This window comes from Amaranthus tricolor, chromosome 16, assembly GCF_026212465.1.
Source record: "Amaranthus tricolor cultivar Red isolate AtriRed21 chromosome 16, ASM2621246v1, whole genome shotgun sequence".
In the NCBI taxonomy this organism is placed as follows: Eukaryota; Viridiplantae; Streptophyta; class Magnoliopsida; order Caryophyllales; family Amaranthaceae; genus Amaranthus; species Amaranthus tricolor.
The window spans coordinates 10,562,217-10,586,507 of record NC_080062.1 but is presented as its reverse complement, the minus strand read 5'-3'; the positions used below and the strand labels follow the sequence as shown (position 1 = coordinate 10,586,507).

Here is a 24,291-nt window from a genome sequence, read left to right as displayed (position 1 = left end):
TTTTGTGAGAATGACAAATATATTGGAATAATCATGTTATGCCGAAATCATTTTAGTATATTCATAGTCATCAACTTAGAATCTTACATAGGTGAGGGTCCACAAGGGAGGAAGATAATGAATAGACTAAACCTGTACCCCTCCGAAAGGGCAAAGAGGAATGCACGCACTCAAATAATTCTCCAAAAGGATGAGTCATATAAAGAGAAAGGTGAGTAGCATACATATCACCTGGGAAGGTACCTACAGTAAATAAACCACTTTAAAATTATAATAGAGTCGTTTTAGTCCCCAATTTGGTTTGTTGTTTGGGTTATTTTGAGGAGATTCATGAAGGTGTTTCGAATAAGGAATATTTGATTATAAAGTCACATCTTTTAATTATCTTTTCTTTAAAGTCAATATGAATGTTTGTGTTTGTTTCTCAACCGATTCTTCATTGATTCTTACTTAAACTAGAGTTGTTATGAGCAAACTTTAACGAAGATGGGTTGGATTCGTCTTTAAACAACGTTCATAGATCTAAAGTTCAAACATCGCCCGCTTTGATATAATTATTTTCAAAACAGAAATAAAAGCAAATTTTGTTCACATGATGAAATTTTAATTCTCAAGTCTTAAAACATATTCAACAATACATACACCAACAATGACAATGAGTACTCATTAAACTTGTTGACTACTTGACAACAAATTGAAATGTTGAACAAAGAAGACTTTACAGCTTGAGTAGCAGCTCTGGAATTTCCAAAATATGGCATTTTGCGCCTTTTTAAGTTCTTTACATTATTTCAAAAATGGTTTTTGTCCATTTTCCAACATATGAAATAGCTCTGAAATATTTTGGCCTACCCTCCTTTGAGAAGTTTCATCATCTTATTATCCGGTTTATCCCGCTCATAAAAGAAAATTTGAAAAAAATAAGACAAATAAACAACTTAATTCTAAAAATGAGCTTCGTAAAAACTTATTTCCCAAAATAAGCGTCCGTACAACCGAGTCTAGCCTCGGGATAATTCGCTGTTATCAATAGCGAAACAGAAACTCCAAAAAAAAAAAATATTAAAGGTTTATGTCGCTGTTAGTAACAGCGACTAAATGAATTGACCAGGCAACTCATTCAGTCGCTGTTACTAACAGCGACTTAAACCTTTAATTTTTTTATTTGGAGTTTTCATCATTTCCCATACTTCATTATACCCATTTTGCATCATTCTTCTTCTTTTCAATCAATTTTTAAAGGTAACATAAGGTATTATCGCCGAAAAGTCTGAGTACTTAGCATCTCATTTATAATAAACGTGTGATACTACTTTTAAAATATATACAAATATTGAGTATGTACAAATGTTCATTAATTACAAACAGTATTCAAATGCTAATCCTCTTCCTGTATTGCAATTCAACACTATGGTCGAGAGGGCCTGTAGCTGCTGGATCCATCTATGCTGCAATTCAACAATAATTAAGCATTATGTATTGCAAAAAATAATTAAAACATACTAATTTGTTTACTTAAGTTATTTATTTGGTTGATATAATCAAATACAAGTACTGTTTACCTTGACGTACAAGTTCTAGTGTTATGACCCTCACTACCACAACGACGGCAAGCGTTGCGTCTCCGCGATCCTTCGTCCATTTCGTTCGTTATCCTCCTGGACTTAGTTCTTCCTAATCCACGAATGTGATCAGGATCGTATAGCACCTCAACACCGGTGTATTGAGGCCATGACCTTTTATCAATCAACAGCAAGAATATGGATGCATATGTGTTAACATAGCTCTGGGTCGTGTAGCAGGAGTCCACAAAACGCTCGTAGGATAAGTGTCGTTTAATACATACGGCAAGAACATGAGAACAAGGTAAGTGATATATGGGTTTGTTACAAGTGCATTTCATCTCTCTCATATCTACACTTTGTATTTTACCACCCTTGGCGGATCCTCTATTACCACGTCCAGTCTTAACTTGGAAAAGGCCTCGTCTGTAGTCAAATGCGACGATCTCATGGTAGTTTGCCTTCATGGTAGTTTGCCTTCTCGGTGTTAGCAAGAGCCTCCTCGTCAACAACCAAATCATCCTCAGAAGGAGCTTCAACAAATTCATTACTCTCACTATTAACATCATCCCAAGGCTCATTTGTATCTTCTAAGTTAAAAGTATCATCATTTGAGACTTGAAATTGAAGTTGATTGGGTTCATTAGAAAGACAAGAGGAAGATGGCATAAAGGGAATTTGGATTTCTTGGGTAGGAAAGGGCGTATGAGAAGGAGTAGAAGAAGTTATATTCATGAATGCATTTATTTCCACAACGTTGATATCTTCATTCCCTAGGGGTACCTCTTCTACATATAACTCTAAAGAAGGAGTAGGGGTAGACCTTGAATACTCCCATATCGCATCTATAGCCTCCTCATCCTCAACCGGAAAAGCTAACAAATCTCCACTATTGTACTTAAAACTTAAATTAACAGTACTTCTTGTAGTGTCAATGCCAATCTTAGAGCATATAAAATGTTTAAATTCATTCAAATCCATGTATGAGTTGCATGCAAACAGTTTACGTCTTCCCCCAACATACTTAACATTGTTACTAGTTGATCGAATAGAACCATTCCAAAAGCATACAACGATCACACGAAATGAATCCATTTCTACAACAGCACATACAAACTCAACATCACCATCATGTACATAAATATATGACCACTATACAATTTAAATTCAACAACAAATTCTCGAACAAACAAAATTTAAAATAAAAACGTACCTCAATAAGCTGTAGATCAACAAAAATTAGTTAATTGCAAGCTTTTGAACCTACATTAATGTGAAAGTTGATTAAAATTCAGTAAAACCAAAATTGAAAAATAAACCTTAATTTTTCGAAAATATGAAAAAAAACCTTAATTTTTCGAAAATATGAAAAAAAAAAACACAAAAAAAAATACCTTAGGTCGATGTAGGAAGATTACAGAACTAATTAGTGGTACAAACTTGAAATTTGATGACTTTAGTTGAAGGATTGAATGTGATTTAAATGGAGGAATGAAGAAGAAGAAATTGTAAAAATTGAAGTAATGCGCGAACTGAAATGAGGAAGAAGGACTGGAAAAAATATAAACCCCAAAGTCGCTGTTAGTAACAGCGAGTCGCTGTTACTAACAGTGACTTTGGGATTTTAATTTTTTTTTCCTCATTCGCTGTTACTAACAGCGACTTATCCAAACCACTGGTTTGGATGTACGGACGCTTATTTTGGGAAATAAGTTTTCACGGAGCTTATTTTGAGAAATAAGTTGTTTATTTGTCTTATTTTTTTCAAATTTTCCATATAAAAACTATAATCAGAATCTGAAACGGAATGAAAGACTGCAAATCATACCCATAAAGAAGTATGTGGCGAAAGAGCTTGTTGGTTGGAGAAAGACCTCCTTTAGCAAGTCAAAACATAACAAATCATCGCAACTCCATAGTACAATCACACTGCAAAAGAAATATATGACCATATAGGAGGTACGTATGTGTATATATATAGAGGGAGGATAACTCTTAAAGGTCATGGCAATGGCTGTGTGATATGAGCTTCACCAAAAGAAGAAAAGTTCCAAAGAAATTTTGAAATCAATAAGTGAAAAAAAAAATTAACAAAATAATTTAAGTTTCAAACTTATTCCAAAAGTAAGCGTGAAATTCTCAAAGCTGAGGTTTGGGGCTGTTCGCAGTTACTAACTGCGAACAGGTCAAAAAAGACAAAATAGTTGTTCGCAGTTACTAACTGTGAATAGCTATTTTGACCTGTTTTTGTGGAGCACGTTGTTCGCAGTTACTAACTGCGAACAGGTCAAATAGCTGTTAGCAGTACTAACTGCGAACAACTATTTTGTCTTTTTTGACCTGTTCACAGTTAGTAACTGCGAACAGCCCCAAACCTCAGGTTTGAGAATTTCACGCTTACTTTTAGAATAAGTTTGAAACTTAAATTATTTTGTTAATTTTTTTTAAATTTTCACTTATTGATTTCAAATTTTCAGTATCAAAAGGGTAAAGTTTTTGATGACAATGAGTCTTTTTGCAAGCTGTTAGATTATATCATATTTGTAAAAATATAAAGTTATCCTTGCTATTAACTTTGCTCACTATTACTAATAGCGCGCCAACACTTGGAGATAAAAACAAGTTTTAAAAAAGTTACAAATAACGCTTTTCTTCAAAAAATATAGAAATAGGTTTATTTATTTCAAAAGTACGCATAATAATACCATGACGAATTCCATATTCTTCCTAACATAAAATTTCTCCTGAATGCTTCATATTAAAAGTCATTACAATCAAAATCCACATCAACTTTGAGTGCCAAATATGAATACTGCGCATATGCAAGCCAAGCAGTGTATGTATATGTGCAACTTACAAATTTCAATCCAAGTGCAACACTAGAGCTAAAGATAACCTCATCAAGTCTAGACGGGCAATACACAACTGCAAATAGTTTTATGTTTCGGCAGCAATAATCCGCGAGTCGAATTTAAAAGACTTGATAACACAGATTACATAGCAATTCTGCAGAGAAAAGGTCACCACCATCATCATATCATACTATGTAAAAGGTTGACATCTAACTCTCATACATCATCAGAAGCTTATGGTTTACGAGGGGATCCACTGCTGCTTCGGCTTCTGCTACTGCTCCTGCTCCTGCTCCTCCCTTTCAATGGCCTACAACAGGAACCATATTCCATCGGTGACAATTATGGCAATCAATACAGAGCATTGCATACAACTCCGAGAATGTCGGAATGTCCGAAAATGGAGTACGAAAAAACATAACAAAATTACCAACTCATAGTTTCATTCCATTTAAGAACAAAATCTTACCTTCTTGGACTCTTTGAAATCCTGCGTGGACCCTGAGAAATAGAACAAGACTATGAGATGAATGAAAATATTAAATGAGTTACAAGATAAAATACCACAAGATCATACCCTTCTTGGACTCGGAGATAGAGAACCCGAAGACGATCTACCTCTTCTAACGGGTGGTCTTCTGCAACACATAAAAAACAATCACAAGAGGGGCTAATAATTATGGTACAGTAAGATTGCATGAAACTAGTATGTCATGAAGTTTTCTTCTTCCTATAATACAAGAAAAAGAAATTAAATTAGAGTCAAACAGTACCACTAATTTCACTAGTTTTGATAAGGATTTCAATAGATTTTTTATTCATACAATTCTAATCTAAAAATACTTGTCCATTCTCAATGGAGCAAAAGATCTAGTTCTTTTGTTTTAGATTATTATGGACCATAAAATACAATAAGTTAATATGCACTTCTAATTTATAAAAAATCTTTGGTTTTCAACCAACCGACTTATTTTTGTGAGCTATGATCCTGGACCAAACCAGCATTGACTAAAGTTCGAGCCAGTTTTTAACCTGTTTATTATGGTTCAAAGATGGCCCGACTAGCCTGCATTTTGGCCGCCTTTAGACTAAAACTTAAATAGCAGCATTGATTCAGTATTTAGTTTCCAGTTAAGCAGAATAGCGGCCAAAAGCATTATGGTGTAATCAAACACAATCATCCATTGCTACTTATCATGCACTGAAAACTAACAGTCCATCAGCAGCACCACCAGAATTGATAAGTTTCCAGCAATCCAGGAACCCATGAAATTCAGAAATCACAACATGAGGTCCCAAATATTTGTACCCTAGGAGTTAACACTTTCTTAAGTTTTCCAGATGAGCTAAAAAAGTACAATTTATTCACTAATTGTCAATTGTGTCAAAAATTGTTATACAAACCTCATGTAAATCACTCAGATTACAAATTGCATTCAACTTGACTAATTACCTGCGAGGTGAGGCTGATCTTGAGCGTGATCGAGCAATCCTTCGAACGGGAGAGCGACTACGTCTACGGCCTACAGGAGACCTTCTAGGAGGGCTCCGCGCTCGTCTAGGAGGTGGGGAACTGCCAAAATATTGAATCATGTAGTGTTAAAATTTGAAAATAATTTAGTATTTTTAAAAATGATTTATAATCACCATTGACCTCAATACATAAAAGTACAAACAGCTTATCAAATTTACAAGAAAAAATCATGTATGGTGTCAAAATTTAGCAGCCTCAATTAAGTAGAGTTTCAGCAGCGAAAAGAAAAATCACAACACATTGTTATCAAAATTCTTTACAAATCTAAAGTTCCTGAGATCTATAAACAATATAACCATCCAAACATGGCAGATTCTTAAGGGATGCATATTAAAAAATACAATACCATGGTAGAGTAATCACTTATAGTTTTAAAGTGATCACTTAATAGTATTAGAGTCATCACTTATAACCTTAAAGCAATCACTTATCATCTTAAAGTGATCAATTAGAAAAATAAGCTACCTATGTGGATTAGCATTAGATAGGGAAGGAGCAAGAAAATCTGAAAATTGCATACACGTTAACTTTCAAAAAGGAAATCTCAAAGTATTCAACGCACTTAAAACATAGAAACTACAAAATTCTCAGTTCTTGTAACACAACAGATTGACCATACGAGATCAAGACTTGATGAACCTGAATCCTAAAAGTTCATTGCTTTTCTAATCTAGTCTACAATCCCATAACCAGAAAATCACAATATATAAGTCCAGAAATCAAAAATGATTGTAATGTCAATTGTAAATATCTGGGCTTTATTCTACAATTCCTAAACTAAAGCCATTAAGCACCCAGTATCTACAAGCATTTTTCTGGAAACAATCCAAAGTCCAAGATTTCACACCAAATAGATGCAACTTACCATCTACTACGAAATATATGAAATAATACCATTCAAAGAGTTGGCATCCTATAATCCTATGCAACACAGTACCAACCAAAATACAATATATTCAAATAATGAATCCAATTAGGAGTGTTACAGTGCTGAGATTTGTACCAACTGAGTACTTATAAGGGCATAGTATATGTTGAAAAGTGTGTTCAAGATCACATACCGTCGTCGTTGGGGTAAGGGAGATCGTCTACGAACCGGACTTCCTCGCATCCTCCGAGGGGATCCCCTGTTAAGAAAGAAACATTCAGTGGTTGGAAGCATTCAAGAGAATATAACCAATGGAAACACAATAGCAAGTAGCTAACCTCACAGGTGATCTTGGCCGCCTAAATGGAGATGGAGATCGGCCTCTCGGAGACAAAGGTCGCCTTCGTTTTGGTGATTCTCCTCGGCGGAAAGGAGATTCTCTACGGATAGGAGATTCTCCACGTCTACGAGGTAGAGGATCCATTCTTCTAGGTGACACACCTCTACGAGGAACAGGGGATCTCCTTGGACGTGGAGAAGCTAAGAGCATTTAAAATTTAATATGAGTATTTATCTAATGAACAAATGCCACAAGTGATTAAAATATTTTTATTAGATTTCACCTTCTCTTGCTCGTTTTGGTACATCCTTCCCAATATCCACTCCATCACCTTTAGGAACATCTTTTTTGGCGGGTGCAGCAGCTTTGGCAGGTGATACCTTATCACTCGGTGGTAAGGTTAATTGAGCCACAACAATAGTCCCATCAATTTGAGCCTATTTAAATAGAAAAATACATAATTAAGCATGTTTTGATATTTGAAGTCAAATATGCATTTAAGTTTGAGGTAGACATACTCCATCCATGTACAATTGGGCCTTTTCAGCATCAGCTCTTGTCTTGAACTCCACATATGCATATCCTTTAGGAAGATTGACCTATGTATATGAACATGTAAAAGTTAGATCTAATCATGAGTGCTTGTGATTATAACAGATGACAAAAAACTAACAAACTTACCATCCGATCCATAGCCAGCTCTACATTCACAACTTCACCATAGTTGCCTACCATTGATATAAAAAATGGGAATACATATATAAGTGGAACATATGAATAAACCAACCTTAGTTATAAAGAGCTTAGAAGCAAAGAGCATAGGAGGGACAGGGCTTTTATAGGAAAGGTGCACTTTTTGGTGGAAGACCTAAGCAATTCTATAAGAAATGATATTCATATAATAAATAACAGATTATAAATCTACAAAAAAAATCCCGAACAATTCTTTATCATTGCACTAAGCAACTAATAATGTGTAAAATGATACAAAGCTAGTCCTAGAAGCTAACCCAAAATAAATTTGCTTAAAGTTAGTTGGAAACAATATAAAAACAAATTGACACCACAATGCAAGATGCAACACATTTGATTCAAAAATATAAGGCAAAGACAACAATAACAATAGTAACAAAACCAATGTCAGAGCCTTAACCCTAAAAGATTGGGAACAGCTAAAAGAACCAATATATCATTTCCAAGGGTTGTGCACATAGATTCTTCGTCTCTATTCATGCTGATTTTCTATCATCTCAATTTACAACCTAAGATTTATCATTCTTGTCCTTCAAATCATCTTCGGTCTTTCTTGCTCTTTTTTTAAGCAAGGTGCACCCTTTTGATCAAAAGCTTATAAAGAATTCTAAAACATATGTGATACTTAAAAATAAAATAACATAATATTCATATTATATTTGCATCGAAGATCTTAAAACGTTTGTTACCATTGGGCCATTCTACTAATATAGTGCAAAATAGGACAAGAGGGTACCTTTTTATAAATTCATAAAAGGGTACCAAAATCTACATTGTTGAGCAACCGGTCTAATAGTTCAAAAGGAAGAAGCAAAAATTTTAAAAAAACCATAAGAGATTAAGTGAAAAGTCTAGAAGACTGAATATGGAAAAATGAGCTCCAAGATAGCCTAGAAAGGAAAAACAGGAAGAAGAGAGAAAGAAAGCAGAATCACTTTGAGAAAGAAAAAAACATAACTTAACCGGCAAAGACCACCTAAAATAAGGACATGAATATACAGGAAACGTCTGGATCCTGTGCGCTCGAAACCTAGGCTAGCTTTTTAAAACTTAGGACGCAACTAGGTTTCACAAATATAGCAGACACATTCATCTAATTGCCTCTATTATCTAAGAGTGTAACAAGAAACAAGCAACCTGAAACTAGCACCATTACAAAAAGTAGCCAACAAAAACTTCCCATCTATCAAAACAACTAAACGTCAATATCATGTTTTAGCACCTTTAATATTGCTCTTTCCATTTGGTCAACCAATGTATTTGTTTATATCTAACAGGTGAATATAACATATGATCAAGTCAAGGAGGGAATGGTTGTCAACTATGGAGTATGGAGCAATGATAGAACTATACAACCTCAACCAAGAGATGTCACACTTAGAACAAACAACTTGTATTACTTAAATTTTTCACCTGAAAAATTGCAACTAATCTTAAGATTAGAAATGTATTGGGGTCAACAATAAGCAGAGTCCTAAAAATCAACAGAGCACACATCCATATTAAGGTGAGATATGAACTACAAATGCTTGCAATCATTTCATATTTTTATGTAGCACATAGTTGCTACAGTAAGTTTATTTTTCAAATGCAAAACCAGAAAACGTGGAAAGTGATTCCTTCTTAAGCTAAGATAAAATAAAACACTATACTTCACAATCAGTAGTTTAGAAGAATAATGCATCAATGAATGACACATCCATCTGATTGCAAATATGACTAAATAAAAATGCATCGAACGAAACAGAAAATTTTTAAAGTGATTAGTTTTTGCAGTGATTACACATGTGCTTCACAATTTCTTTCAAGATTTCATATGCACTTGTGAACTGAAGACCATAGGCAAGCATTTCAGTAATAATGCACTAATACATATTTCACAACATGCCATCCAAATATCATTAGATGAACATCCAACTATGCAAAAGTAATAAATAGAGATGGAGTTGGTTTTCTGAAGTCAAAAGCATTTTCATGGACATCGGCAATAGAGAATCGAGAAAAAGGCACATACTAAAAATTTCTCTAAGATGACCCTCATTCACATTCCTTGTGAGCTTGTTGATGTAGAGGACCTTGGACTCAGCAATAGTTAAAGCTTTTCTGAAATGAGCAGCCACAATAAGCGACAATAACATCAGTAAAACACATATGCTATGACGCCATGGCATGGAGTACATTAAACCTAAGAAAATTAACACAACTTGGTTTGAAAAAACTTAAGCCTCCTCGGTAAACATGACTTCATCCGCATCAAATGATAATACCAGAATAAGTGCAACACCAGCAATTCACATAAACCAAAATAATATTTTAATACCAGAAAGAACTGGTTAAAATTAAAGCATTTAGCTCTTAACATCAGATTAAACTTAGGTCATGACAATGTGTTATTCTTAAGTCGAAACCCAAAAGGGAAAAGATAGAAATAAAATAAAGGCAAAAGAAGAAAAGCAGCATTTTATTACCATCTTTTACTTTTGGAAGTAACATGTCTAAGTACAAAGATGAAGTGAACTAGCATGAGATAATACAACAGTCTATTAACCACTAAAAAAGCTATAGATTCATCATAACAAAATAGCACCAATAAATTTCCACTGAATAAATATAGAACTATTCCAAAAGTCTAGGACAATCTTGCAAAAAAAAATCTCAGCAACAGAAGATAAAAAAGAATTAAGGAGCAACCCATAAAACTCGAAACCTTCAGTTTGTTGACTGTGAGTTCCTACAATGCAGCTATAAATTGTCTTTTGCGTTTAGTGATTGTAAACCTTTTGAGAAATCGTTTCGAAAGCATTAAGGCCTTTTGCTCATGAGTGCATTGCGTCCAACATACTTGAATAGACTTTAAACACCATAAAACTTGTAGAACCAGATTTGTAGAAGAGCAGATGGCACAAGCTAATATCAAGGTCACAAAAGGCTCAAAAGCCATAAAAACACAGCGATGCAAAAAAGATTCAATATAATGGTTAGTCATTGAGAGTTTAAAAAATTTATGTCATAGCATCTCCGAAGGGAAACAAAAGACACCCTAGGATTTAAGTAAAAACATCAATTTCACAAACATGCCTTCATCACACAAATACAATAACAGCTTACCTAGGCGGAGAAGCCTTTTTAGCCTGTGTTGGTGGAGAACGGCCTCGCTTTGATGGCTCAGCAGGACTGCAGAAGTAATCAATATAATTTATCTATCTGTAAATAGTATAGGAAGCTTTTATTTTGGGCAACAGGGTTTTCTGAGACAAGATTCAATTCTATAACAGGAGTAGTGGAGTACATAGTTGGTTTCTAGGGGGGGGGGGGGGGGGGGGGGGTTGTGCAAAAAACCTTGATTACTTCCCTCCAACCTTCAGGCTTCTAGTAATAGAAAATGTAACTAAACATGAATCTCTCGTGGATTAAAACAGATAAAAGGCTCAACAAGGCAAAACACAACAATGAAATAATCTCATGTTTCTGTACATGAACATTTTGATGATGTACTATTCACATTGCAAATAAGAAACGAAAAGGCAGAGCAAAGATGTATAAAGAAGAAACAGAACCAATTATCCAACGAGTGACCCATATCTAATATATTAACATGTTTCCTTATTGCCCGGCAAATATTCTTCCCGATTGTTATAACCCATAAATGGGGCAAACTTACATGTTTGTAAATTTTTAAAACCCTTATTATCCATTTCCAAATGAATTCAGATTATGACAACTCATAAGAGAAAGAAATAACTAATTAATCAATTTCACAACAAAAAGGAGAAAAAAAGAGCAAGAATTGAACCCTCAAAAAAGCGAAAACAAAATTGCACGTTCTTTATAAATTCCGTAGAGCCCTAACTTTAATTAAAAATCTATTTCCCCAAAACCCACACAATGAAACTTTCACCGTAATGAAACTCACTAGAGAAACAAACTGTTCATTACTAATCAATTTCACAACAAAACACAAAAAAAAAATAGCTAGAAATGAACCCCCAAAAAACGAAAGACACATTCATTCCCAAAAACCCGCACAATGAAACTTTCACCGTCATTAAACTCACTAGAGAAACAAACTGTTCATTACTAATCAATTTCACAACAAAACAAGAAAACATAGCTAGAAAAGAACCCCCAAAAAACGAAAAGAATACGGGCACAATTCATAAATTTTTTAGAACCCTAACATATTAGATTAAAAACTCATTTCCCCAAAAACCAGCATTATGAAAATTTGACCGTCATGAAAATTTAACATATTAGATTAAAAACAAAATTGCCCAGTACACAACTTCACTACAAAACGAGAAAAAAAGAGCTGGAATTGAAATCCTTTAGAACCCTAATTTATTAGATTAAAACCCCATTTACACAAAATCCTACAATATGTCATATAACTCATTAGAGAAAAAATTTCTGAATAATCAAATTCACTAAAAAGTAAATAAAAGAGCTAGAATCAAACCCTAACAAAATGAAACGAAAATGAGAAGCAAACCTTTTACGCTGAGGAGGGCTGGCGCTGCGAGAGCTAACACTGCGAGAACGAGACGAAGAAGACGAAAAGGAGCGAGAACGAGAACCAGAGCGAGAACGAGAAGAAGCACTGCGAGAATCGGAACCAGAGTAAGATCGTGAACGAGACCTTGAGGATGAAGAACCAGATGGAGATCCCCCTTTAGCACGGCTTGGCTTCGCCATGGCTACTATGATAAGCTTTGTCTTTCTCTTTACCGGAGAATTGCAAGATAGGCGAAACCCTCGACTTCTGGACTAATAAACCCTATCGAAGAAGGATCATAGTCATACTCATCCTTTTTGAATTTTTTTACCCAAACTAGGTGTATTTTTTTACTTTTTATTAATGAGTATAAGTTGCCGTTTTTCTTCTCTTCTCAGACCCTGTTTATAGGTCCCTATAAGCGGGATACACCGGATATTATTATTATTATTATTATTATTATTATTATGGGATATTATCAATGGTACCCCTGTATTATAGCAAAATATCAATGGTACCCCTGTATTATAGCAAATATCAATGGTATCCACGTTAATTCCAATGGTACCCCCCCAACTATATGCTAATTACAACCGTGACACTATTTTATTTTTTTCCGTTAAATGCCCGTTAAATCTCGAATTTGACCTAACCATGGTTAGTTTCTTCTTCTTCCCTTTTCCCACTCCTCTTCCTGTTCTCCTTCCATGGCTGCTTCATCTCAAACCCAATAATGAGAATGGCAAGATTACTCAATTTACCAATCCAAAATGGTATAACTCCACTCAATTTGAAGAATGTTATCTCAAATTGCTATAGCTACCGTGAAATCATAATGTCACACGAATTTGGAAATAATAGTGTTATTCAAAAACTAGAAAATAACTGAGCTTAAAAATGATGGCTACTAGGAAATGACCTCTGTAGCAAGCATCAAACATTAAGCAATCTTGCACCAAGTTACACCAACTTAAGAGTTCACAAATAAAAAAGAAGTATGTTTCAACAAATTACATTTTCAATTTTTAAATCCATATTTTACATGTTAGAAATTCCTTGTAACTTATTCCCCTTTAAAGCTAAGTGGGTTAACTTCTCACAACCTTGAGAGAACACCCATGGAAGAACTTGTTGCCCAGATAAATGATTTAAAGAAACATCCAAAGTTTTGAGAGAAAGCCCAAAATGAGCCCCTTTCAAATCTTTAGAAGAATCCAATAAATTGAAGGAAAGATTCAAACTTGATAATGAAGAAAAAGAAGAAAACTTTGACAAATCAAGAAAAGACCCAGAAATGAAATTTTGAGAGAGGTCAAGTTTATGTGGGTAAAGTTTCATTAAGTTAAATTTACAGTTTTACAAGTGGGTTTCAGTGGGTTAGGGTTTCAAAGTCAACCATTAATGAGAAAGCTCAAAGCTTGATTAATGAATGAAAAAACAAAGGAAGATAGAAAAAGAAGAAAGTGGTAAAAGATTGGAGTAAGGAAGAAGAGAAGAGTATATTTTAAGAGGGGGAATTAAGAAGGAAGACTTAGGGAGGAGTGGAAGAAACAATTGGTACTTTTTGCATATTCGGGTTGATCATTATCGGGCTTGAGATGAAGCAGCCATGGAAGGAGAGCAGGAAAAGGAGTGGGAAAAGGGAAGAAGAAGAAACTAACCATGGTTTGGTCAAATTCGAGATTTAATGGATATTTAACTGAAAAAAGTAAAATAGTGTCACGGTTGTAATTAGCATATAGTTGGGGGGTAGCATTGGAATTAACGTGGGTACCATTGATATTTTGCTATAATACAGGGATACCATTGATAATATCCCTTATTATTATTATTATTATTATTATTATTATTATTATTATTATTATTTAATATATTTATTATTTTTTGACAAAGCAAATTTTATAAAATGTCAGAAAAAAGTCAAATCTTACATCTTAGAGTCTATAGACTATAGCTAAAATTGAGTCCCTCGTCATGCGCTAGAAGGGGGACGTATTAGGTATTTCGGGTCGGTTTCAAAATCGAATCTTGTGTTCACATTGATTTTTACATTATTTTAAATTCATTTTAAATTCGGGTTAAGTCGAGTTCGTTTATAAGGTCGAATCATCGAGTTTGTTTTGAACACCTCTAGAGGGACGAGTGGACGACACCTCAAAAAGGTATAGCTTAACATGAGCCAATACAACTAGTGGTGCAGTACAAAAAATAAACTTAAAACAACGACAAGTCTTGTGAGTGACCGTCTCATGACCGATAGCCCAATCAACCTAATTATAGTTTTTTCCAATATGTGATTAGTAATTGATCTATTTAAGGATATAATTGTAACAACCCGACTTACCGTTGACTGAGTAAACAGGGTCATCATGGGGTTTATTTCCCAAGAAAACTGAAATCACACTTCCAAAACTTGAGTAAAGGAGTCACAAGCTCTTTAACGTGACTAACTCAGTTAAATCTCAAGACAAACATCTAACTAAAACACAAGATAATCATACAATTCTCTACAAGTCGAGTATAACCAACACAACCAAATCTAATATACATTTATCCAAAATTTTAATACAAATCTACAAATTCCTACGTGTTCAGCTCATTATACATCTTTGGAATGCTATTCAACACCGCTAACCCATCGTTCCCGACCGGTTCCGATCTGTTAATCAAACTAAAAGATGAAAACAACAAAAGGTCAGATTAAACTGAATGAGAAGTAACAATCCAAAACGACAAAACACAGTAAATCAAATCATAGGTTTAAAAGCAACATCAATTTCCTAGATCTATGTGCGCACATGGAGTCTAGTTGAGAGGAACACCCATAGCTCTAAGACTATGTCACTCTCAAGTGAAGCTAGTCAATATCTAAATGACAATTCGCTTCAAAAACAGAAAGTAGGGAACAATGTTCCTCAACTCCGTCAATGACCAGCTCGCAAGCCCGATCCATTGACCATATCATAATATCAACATAAGCAGTCACAACAATATTTGTCTCAATCAATTTTCAATTTCAAAAGAACTTTGATAAAACTATTTTACACGAAAAGTAGTCTGGCCAGACCCTTTAAGGGACTGCTACTACTCACCAACAAGACGCTTCAAAGAGTCATGATCGATTTGCAGCTATTGTAGAAATGCTAATAGATGATCGAATGCAACAAGAGGGGGGGTGAATTGTTGTGTATTTAGGTTTAAGATTTTTGCCTCTAATTTTTGCGGAATTGTATCAAGTAAAGAACAAAACTTAAACTCAAATACGAAAAGAAAAATAATAAAAGGAGACAAAGATTTTACGTGGAAACCTTCTTGGCCTAATAAGAAGGAAAAACCACGACCCCCCGGGATTTCAAAATTCTCACTATATTTTAGGCAATCAATTACAATTACATAAAACAAATATGCTTCACTTGAAGCTTCTCTACTCTAGGCCTATTTCTCTTCTCTTCTTTTCTCCTTCTCTTTCTCTTCTCACGCTTCTCTTGAAGCTTCTCTATTCCCCTAGACTTCCCTTAAGTCTAGTTACAACAAAAACACTCAATTACCCTTACAAGGCCAATTCTTAAGAAGATTAAAATTAAGTAGTTGCTCAAGAAAAATATAATGAATTAATTGGCAAATTCATGAACAAAATATTTTTCTTATTTTGATCTCACCTTAAGGACACTCTTAGATGGATATCGGTTTAGCGTAGCTTCCCTCGTTTATAAAGGGAACAGCCATCAGTGCACTCAACCTACGATTTCCATGTAGTGCACTCACCCCATGACTTCCATTTACTTACTTGCTCCCAAAAAAAATTGGGAAGTTATTGAAAGTAGAGGTGGAAAATGACTGCGGTTCTCTCGTACGGTTAATAGTACATGAGTTACTAGGAAGATCCTAAATTATAGGAGACTTGTTCAAAGTAGAGAATAAATCTCTTGGGTGTCCGAATTTATAGGAGACTAATTCAGTGAGGAATAAGTCTTCTCAAAAACTTTTTGCCAATTAATAAATTAATTTAATTAAGCAACTAATTAAACTTTTAACCTTTTACATTAACTAAAAACAGAAAACGTAATTTTCGTAACTTCCAGTCAATGTCTTCTTCAGACTTGTATAGTGGGGAACAGCGTACTGTCTCCATCTACAATTTTCGTCAGGACTTTATCTTTAGGAACAGTAAACTGACTTCTAAAGCAATTGTCCAACTTCTTGGATATTTAAGACACATACAGCTTCCACGAACAAAGTCATAGACTTCATCAATGATTAACACAATCGGATATATACCTACAAAACAATCTCTAAAGTGTGTTTGTTTATTTAGAAGTGAATTCATCATCAAAACCTAAGAGGCCAACAGCTATCAACTAGAAAGGTTCCTCGATGACGTCGTCTCCTAAAGCATAACAAACATAACATCACAATAAAACGTTCAATACTACAAACTAGATTCATATAGCTCATTGTATCTCCTCCTAAGACCGCATCTTAGTTCCATCTTCTATTCTAATATTTCTAATTTCAAAGATTGCGCATGTTATAACTCTAACCCCCAAAAATCATAAGAAAAATATATAACCTTAATTAAAACTAGCTTATATTCTTTTAAAAGATCGTACGTCTCCACAATTCCCTTTGTATTCCAATTCAAACACTTCCATGTTCATCTAAACTCAAAACCAAGAAACTAAACAAGATTAACAAATTATCCAAAAGAAAGATTCAACTAGTTTATCCATTCAACAAATAATTTCCACAAAAATCCTAAATACTCTCAAGAACAACCAATCATATAATCAAGAGTTATATCCAACACTTACATTTACCAAACTATTCGATTAATAACAACAACAAGATTTATCCACCATTAGTAATTTCACAAGAATCTCCTAATATTCAAGAACATCAAATTTCCATAATCTTTCTACATTTAACATCCTATCGATATTCTAATTTTTGTAAATTACATACTAATTAATAATTCCAACAAATTGTTTCAATATTCTACAATCTACAATCTATACATCATAAAACCCAAATTACATTTGATTTTAGAATTCTTCCCCAAAATTCCTCAATCACAATCTCTTATAATCACATATCAATCATCAGTAGATTCATTTAATTTAAAGTAAACAAACACATATAATTATACTTGAGGTTTCCATTATTTTCATGGTGACAAGATTCTTGAATGTATTAACACAATAATAAGGTTCAAGGAAAGAACAATAGAAAATTGATTCAATAGAGTATCATAAAATGGCAAGGAAAAGGCACAATTTCAAGAGAAGAAGAGGTGTTATACCCGATCGATTTTGTGAAGGAGATATAGGTTGATTGGCTATGTTTTTCCCTAGAAAAAGTACACCAAAAATTGACCAGAAATGGGCCTGCTGCCACGGCTATTGTCGCCTGTTTTGAGAAGAAGTAACCACCGGGAAATAGTGATGGTTCTTGGCCACATGATCTCAGGGACCAAGAGAGGAAAAAATCGACTTCTTGCTTGCAGAATTTTAGTAAAAGTCTGCCATTTTCAGAGGGAAATGGCAAGAGAAGGAGGAAAGTGTTCTTGGAGTTCTGTTTTGTTCAATTGTGAAGCATGGTTTTGCTGATTCATTGGGTTTATTCGAAATGAGAGAAAGAAGAAGGATTTTGGATATTTAAATGAAATCAAAAAAAAAAAGAAAGAAATTAAATTCAGACTATATATTTATGTTATGTATATTTAAGGTCATACACGTATTAATAATTCTCTTAAATTCACTCGTCTTAAATTATTAATTTCTCAAATGTTACAATCTACCCAACTTGAAATGAACTTCGTCCTCGAAGTTAAACCAAGTCTCAAGTACATACTCAAATATCCAGCTATCATATATATCATAGGGCTATGTTACCCAATTACTCATACTTTATGCATTGTAAGAATCTATATTACTCGTACTAACCATGTGAACTAACCAAAATTTTAAGGCTGACTGCTTTACGTTTTTACGAGAGCAAGGATTGATGAGGACTCCTTAGGGTTCAGCGCAGAGACCGACCGGTAGTCATGCTAGCGTGGCTCAGGATAGACGGCAGGGTCGACCGCAAGCATCTCTTGGGCACAGTTCACTGAGTCAGGGGTCTGCTATGGGAGGCTCTTCCGGATCATCTGTTAGTGCACCAGTCAGTGGTACCAAGGTTACAGGGAAGCTTATGTGAAATAGACTACATTTAATAAAGCTTAATTATAAGTGATTAAGCTGATTGGGGTTATTAAGTAAGTTAATTCGAGTAATAATATTATTATTTTGATAATATTGACTCAAGTATTTGATTTGTTAACATTTTCAAGAAAGAGGTATATTTTATTTAATGTATAAAATTCGTATAAATAATACTTCGATAAAAGTGTATTTTGATTATATTTTATTAATTGATTACTATTTTATCTTTATAAAAATAAATTTAAATAAAGTATTGAAAAATATATTATACGACGAAAAATATAGGTGTATTACCCATCTCATATTTTCGTGAGTATGAGTATGAAGTTGAGTCACCGTAATTTCGCCACATAATTTATGACTCATTACGTTAACTCCTTAATTGTAAACCCTTATACTCATCCATTACCCTTACTTCCTCATTTTCAAACAACACCAAATCAGTACACCTTACTCTCCTTCTCCCTCACGTTTTGTGTGCCTCCTCAAACCAAACCAACTGCTCCACCCTCTCCCCTCCACCAACGGACACGCCTCCTTCCTCTCCTACAGCAGCCATGAGTCTTCCAAGCACAGCAGCCACGTTGTGGTTTTTCTGCGGCGGCAGTAGGCGCCCAGCACCACCACCGGCTCCTTTGGGCTGACCTGTGTCACCCCACCACCATACACTCTTTTCTCTTCCTTCAATGGTGATTGAGGTAATCCACAAACTATTCTATTTAAGTATTAACTGAATGTTTTAAGGTAGTTTGGTATTTGTGGATTCAATTTGGGTCTTTGATTTAAATTTAGGTATCAACTTGAATTTAATTAGAGTATATGAGTTTAATTAGTATTGGGTTCTTGCTAGTGTTGATTAGTATCAGTTATTTGGGTTATTTGAGTTCTAGTATCAAATTGAGTATTTGGATTATGAAATTTCAGTTTATAATCTAAACATTCAGTTTTGGCTATTTTGGGGATGGTTCTGACTATTTTTGGGTTCTTATGTCTTCTTGAGATTTGTAGAGCTTTGAGTCGCGGTCGTGTGGGCACTTGAATCGCCTCGAGATGAATTCGTATAAGGAAGTTATGTCCAAAATACTAGTAGACTGTCATAAAAATCGACAATGAGGTTCCGTTTTGTTATGTGCGAATTTGTGTTGCTGTTTTTGAAATAGTTAAAGTCATTTTGGGGTTTTTCTGTCTTCATGATATTTGTAGAGCTTCGAGTCGCGATCACGTAGGCACTTGAATCGCCCCAAGATGAGTTCGTATGAGAGAGTTATGTTCAAAACAGTGACGTACCAGCAGGCTGTCATGAAAATCAATACTGACCCTTCTGTTTTGGCCATTTTGGGATAGTTTTAATTCTTTTTGGATTCTGGTATCTTCATGATGTTTGTATAGCTTTGAGTCGCGATCACGTAGGCACTTGAATCGCCCCAAGATGAGTTCGTATGAGAGAGTTATGTTCAAAACAGCGACATACCAGCAGGCTGTCAGGAAAATCAATACTGAACCTTCTGTTTTGGCTATTTTGGTATAGTTTTGATTGTTTTTGGATTCTGGTGTCTTCGTGAGATTTGTAAAGCTTCGAGTCATGGTCGTGTGGGCACTTGAATCGCCCCAAAATGAGTTCGTATGAGAGAATTATGACCAAATTACTAACAAGTGTCCTGTTATGATACTCAAATGGAATTTATTATGTGGGATTAGGAAGTATAAAATAAATTGGAGGTTTAAGGTTATTTATTGAGTAATTGAGATTAACTTAGGTTTATTGTTTTCCCTTTATGGATTGGTATTGTTGGGTTGTGGATCTTAATTGAATAATATGAGTGTTTGGTCCAAGTATAAATTTGGGAACATATGAAATGATTGGTATTTTAATTATTGATTGTTATTCATGGCGTAGAAAGGTAATCTAAAAGCAAACTACTATCTTATCTTTTAAATTTAATTCAAGTATTTCAAAGTTCAAGTTATGTTTTACAAGGTGTGGTATTACTACTATTGATATTTGAGCAAAATCGTTTGGTGTTTGAAACTGTGGATTTTGACCTTGTTTGACCTTGCTCCTAGTCCTTGATTAAATGATGTTTTGAATGTTCATATGTTTTTATATATGAGCTTTTAAATATTGTATTTATTTAAAGAGATTACAAAAGCATGTTTTGTATGTTACTATCTTATAAAATACGAGTCTTGAAATATTGTATTATGAAAATGAGGTATGATTATTGATTTCAAAGAAAATCAATTGAATTATTGTTTAGATTTATATTGAAATGTTCGACATTGAAAAATGTCCGTTTTTGGGAATTGGCAACGGATACTTATATCCGGATTATTGTGAAATCCTATAGCTTGATAATAGGTAATGGTTATTCGGATCGGTCTCGAGCCCCCGATCCCGTTTCGTTCTTGCAAGAACCGTATTTTCGGTGATGACGATCACCCGTGTTCTCAGGATTTAGATCAAGCCTACTTCCTGACGGTCCATATATTCCCACGTTTTAAGTGTTGTTAAATTATTGATTTAATAAGAGTTTTGAATAAATACGTTTGGTACATAAAGTTTTGTTTGTTTTGCAAATGATATCATATTTGTCATTTGCCGTATTGTTTCGCTATTGACTTGTAAAGTAATAGCCGCATTTTGATTTACGCTATTAACTTGTAAAGTTATAGCCGTGTTTTGATTCGTTATGAACTAAAGGTTCATAGCCGTATTTATGTCGATACCAAACGGTCTTTTAAAAGAGTTTTGATTTACGCTATTAACTTGTAAAGTTATAGTCGTGTTTTGATTCGTTATGAAACAAAGGTTCATAGCCGTATTTATGTCGATACCAAACGGTCTTTTAAAAGAATTTTGATTTGGATAAAATAATGTTTATAAATGTTTGTAGTAGTTTGTTGTATTACTCAACAATGCAATTGTTGATAGTTTTATTTTATAGGGTCTATCTCTTACAGGGGGTAGATCCACTTTCAGGTTGCCATCTTTAGTGCAGATGGATGTGCTGCTCATTTATGTGTCATGTGTTGCGATAGCGAGGACATCGTTTTCGGAAGGTTAACTTATAATGACATTTTGACAAATCATGTCTTTTTAAATAAAAAATAGATATTTTATAATGTATTAATTTAGTTTATAATTGGGTTGTAAGTAATTGTATTACAGTTTTGTAAAGTTTTTAAATACTTTGATATTGGTTGCTGTGGCTATCGAGCCACAGGTCGGATTCAGCCCAGACTTCTATAAGTCTTCCGCTGTGCTTTGTAGACAATATTATTATTATATTGTTTACGCTGGTTTGAGCTGTTTCATTATGGCTCTCAAGAGAGATGAAGCCGAGGTTACACCAGGAGTTGTGACGGGTACGTTCTTGGTCAACAACAAACCGGCATATGTTTTATTTGATTCTGGAGCATTTCATTCATTGATTGCATCTTCATGTATATCAAAGTTGTCTTTGTCTAGTTCACTTGAGATAAGTAGTGAGTTTGCCCAACCATCGGGCGAGAGAATCTTATGTCAGCGAGTGTATAGGGATATACCATTAGACTTTATGGGAATAGATTTACGCGTAGATTTAATAGAGTTTCCTCTGGATAATTTTGATGTTATCTTGGGAATGGATTGGCTGAGGAAGTACAAGGAGATCATTGATTGTTGGTTGAAGAAAGTGTCTGTACGAGGGTCTAAAGGGCAGAGAGTGACTTTTAAGGGTTTTGTGCCAAAGAATCACACTAAGATCATATCTGTTATCAAGCTGAAAACATATTCGAGAAGGAATTAGCCTATGATTCTATGTCACGTGGTAGACACGACGATGAGCACACCCGAGATAAGAGAAATACGTGTAGTATGTGAGTTCGAGGATGTTTTTCCTTCTGAGATACCTGGATTACCACCTCCGAGAGCAGTTGATCTGACGATTGATCTTGTACCGGGCACGAGTCCTATATCGAAGGCTCCCTATTGCATGGCACCCAGAGAGACAACAAAGTTAAAGGTGCAATTGTAAGAGTTGTTAGATAAGTGTTATATACGCCCAAGCGTGTCTCCTTGGGGCGCACCCGTTCTCTTCGTCAAGAAGAAAGATGGGACCTTTAGACTATGTGTAGATTATCGAGAGCTTGTGACCCCTTTACTCAAGTTTTGAAAATGCGATTTCAGTTTTCTTGGGAAATAAACCCCGTGATGACCTTGTTTACTTAGTCAACGGTAAGTAGGGTTGTTACAATAATTGATACCTTTAAGGTCGAAATTGATTTCTTTTATAAGTTACTAGTTTAGAAGCCGTGCAATGCACGTATAGAGACATATATAAATAAACTTTTTAATGAATAATGCAAGAAAAATACTCTTTTATTTAAGAAAATTATGTAAATACTACATATTTTAATAAAATAAATATTTGAGATAACAATATAACTTACTATGTTTAATCTAATTTTGTTTGTAAATTAATTAACTAAAAGATATTTTTATGGTCTACTTAAATTCAATTAAACAAAATAAACTAACTATTTATGAATGAATAGAGGTTATTTTTAGTCGATTTAAACTATTTATTTGGTTTTAATTTTAACCTAATTAAAACAAAATTTAATAATTTAAATAAATTATATATTTTTTAAAAATAAATTTTTACTTATGTATAAAATATTTTTTTAAAAGAATTAATTACTTAAAGATTCTTGTTTGGGTATAAAGATTTAATGTAATGAAATATTTTAATACTTATCTTATTTGATCTTAAATTTATTTAGAAAAATAAATTTCCACGCAATCAATTATAATTTTAAATTAAACTTAAGAAAATAAATTTTCATGCAATCAATTATACACCTATTAAATTAATACATTTGGCAAAACTCTAAGAAGTCACTATGTGTTATTTTCTAGTTCTTTTAATAAGAATTATGATATGATCTAATTTAGTTTTAAATTTATTTAGAAAAATAAATTTCTACACAATAAATTATAGCCTTACTAAAAATACTTACTTAATTTAATTTTAAATTTATTTTAAAAAATAAATTATTGCCGTACAATCAATTATATTATTATTAAATTAATAAACTTGGAAAAACTTGGAAAAATTATGATTATGATTTAGGATAATAAATTTCCACCCAATCAATTATAGCCTTACTAAAAATACTTACTTAATTTAATTAAATTGTTGCCAAGCAATTAATTATATTTCTACTAAATTAATACACTTGGCAAAACTTTAAGAAGTTGCCATGTATTTTTTCCTCTTTTTTAGTATTTATATGATTCTATGATTGTGATTTAGAAAAATGAATTTCCAACCAATCTAATATATAGCTTTATTAAAAATACTTACCTAATTTGATAAAATTGCTGCCATTGCAATCAATTATAACACTTGGCAAAACTTTAAGAAGTTGTCATGTGTTTTTTTTTTCAGTTCTTTTATTAGTATTTACGATAATTGATCATTTTATGTATAATTGATCACTTTAAGGTCTGAATTGATCACTTTAGCGTCGAAATTGAGAACTTTAAAAAAGTGATTCATTTAAAGTTATATAAACTTGTAAGTAGAAAATAATCACTTTAATATCAAAATTGATCACTTTTAGATCAAAATATAGAAAAGTTTTATTGATTTCTTTTAAAGTTATAATTGATTACTTTATATATAATTGATCACTTTAGGTTT

General features: G+C 33.6%; 3 protein-coding genes across 5 annotated transcripts; 1 reads left to right on the top strand and 2 right to left on the bottom strand.

Annotated features, from left to right (window-relative positions):
• Positions 1-1,729: 1,729 nt before the first annotated feature.
• On the bottom strand, positions 1,730-3,586 carry LOC130802368 (uncharacterized). The gene is made up of 3 exons (XM_057666345.1): positions 3,391-3,586; positions 2,776-2,825; positions 1,730-2,659 (listed from the first exon to the last, which is right to left on the bottom strand). Exon 3 carries the CDS (start codon positions 2,655-2,657, stop codon positions 2,010-2,012), a length of 648 nt encoding a protein of 215 aa, XP_057522328.1. The 5' UTR covers positions 2,658-2,659; positions 2,776-2,825; positions 3,391-3,586; the 3' UTR covers positions 1,730-2,009.
• Positions 3,587-4,266: 680 nt separating this feature from the next.
• LOC130802367 (serine/arginine-rich splicing factor SR45) lies at positions 4,267-12,709 on the bottom strand. Its single transcript, XM_057666344.1, has 12 exons — positions 12,399-12,709; positions 11,018-11,083; positions 9,924-10,012; positions 7,838-7,884; positions 7,675-7,755; positions 7,440-7,593; positions 7,155-7,356; positions 7,010-7,075; positions 5,868-5,987; positions 4,992-5,052; positions 4,884-4,915; positions 4,267-4,724 (listed from the first exon to the last, which is right to left on the bottom strand). Exons 1-12 carry the CDS (start codon positions 12,599-12,601, stop codon positions 4,649-4,651), a joined length of 1,197 nt encoding a protein of 398 aa, XP_057522327.1. The 5' UTR covers positions 12,602-12,709; the 3' UTR covers positions 4,267-4,648.
• A 6,301-nt stretch (positions 12,710-19,010) lies between these two features.
• On the top strand, positions 19,011-22,945 carry LOC130802366 (uncharacterized). 3 transcript variants are annotated; one of them, XM_057666343.1, is made up of 2 exons: positions 19,011-19,302; positions 21,585-22,945. In XM_057666343.1, the coding sequence occupies exon 2, from the start codon at positions 21,922-21,924 to the stop codon at positions 22,390-22,392; it is 471 nt and encodes a 156-aa protein (XP_057522326.1). In that variant the 5' UTR covers positions 19,011-19,302; positions 21,585-21,921; the 3' UTR covers positions 22,393-22,945. The 3 variants fall into 3 exon arrangements, with proteins under 3 accessions (XP_057522326.1, XP_057522325.1, XP_057522324.1); XM_057666342.1 differs by having other exon boundaries at positions 21,566-22,945; XM_057666341.1 differs by having other exon boundaries at positions 21,550-22,945.
• Positions 22,946-24,291: the final 1,346 nt, after the last annotated feature.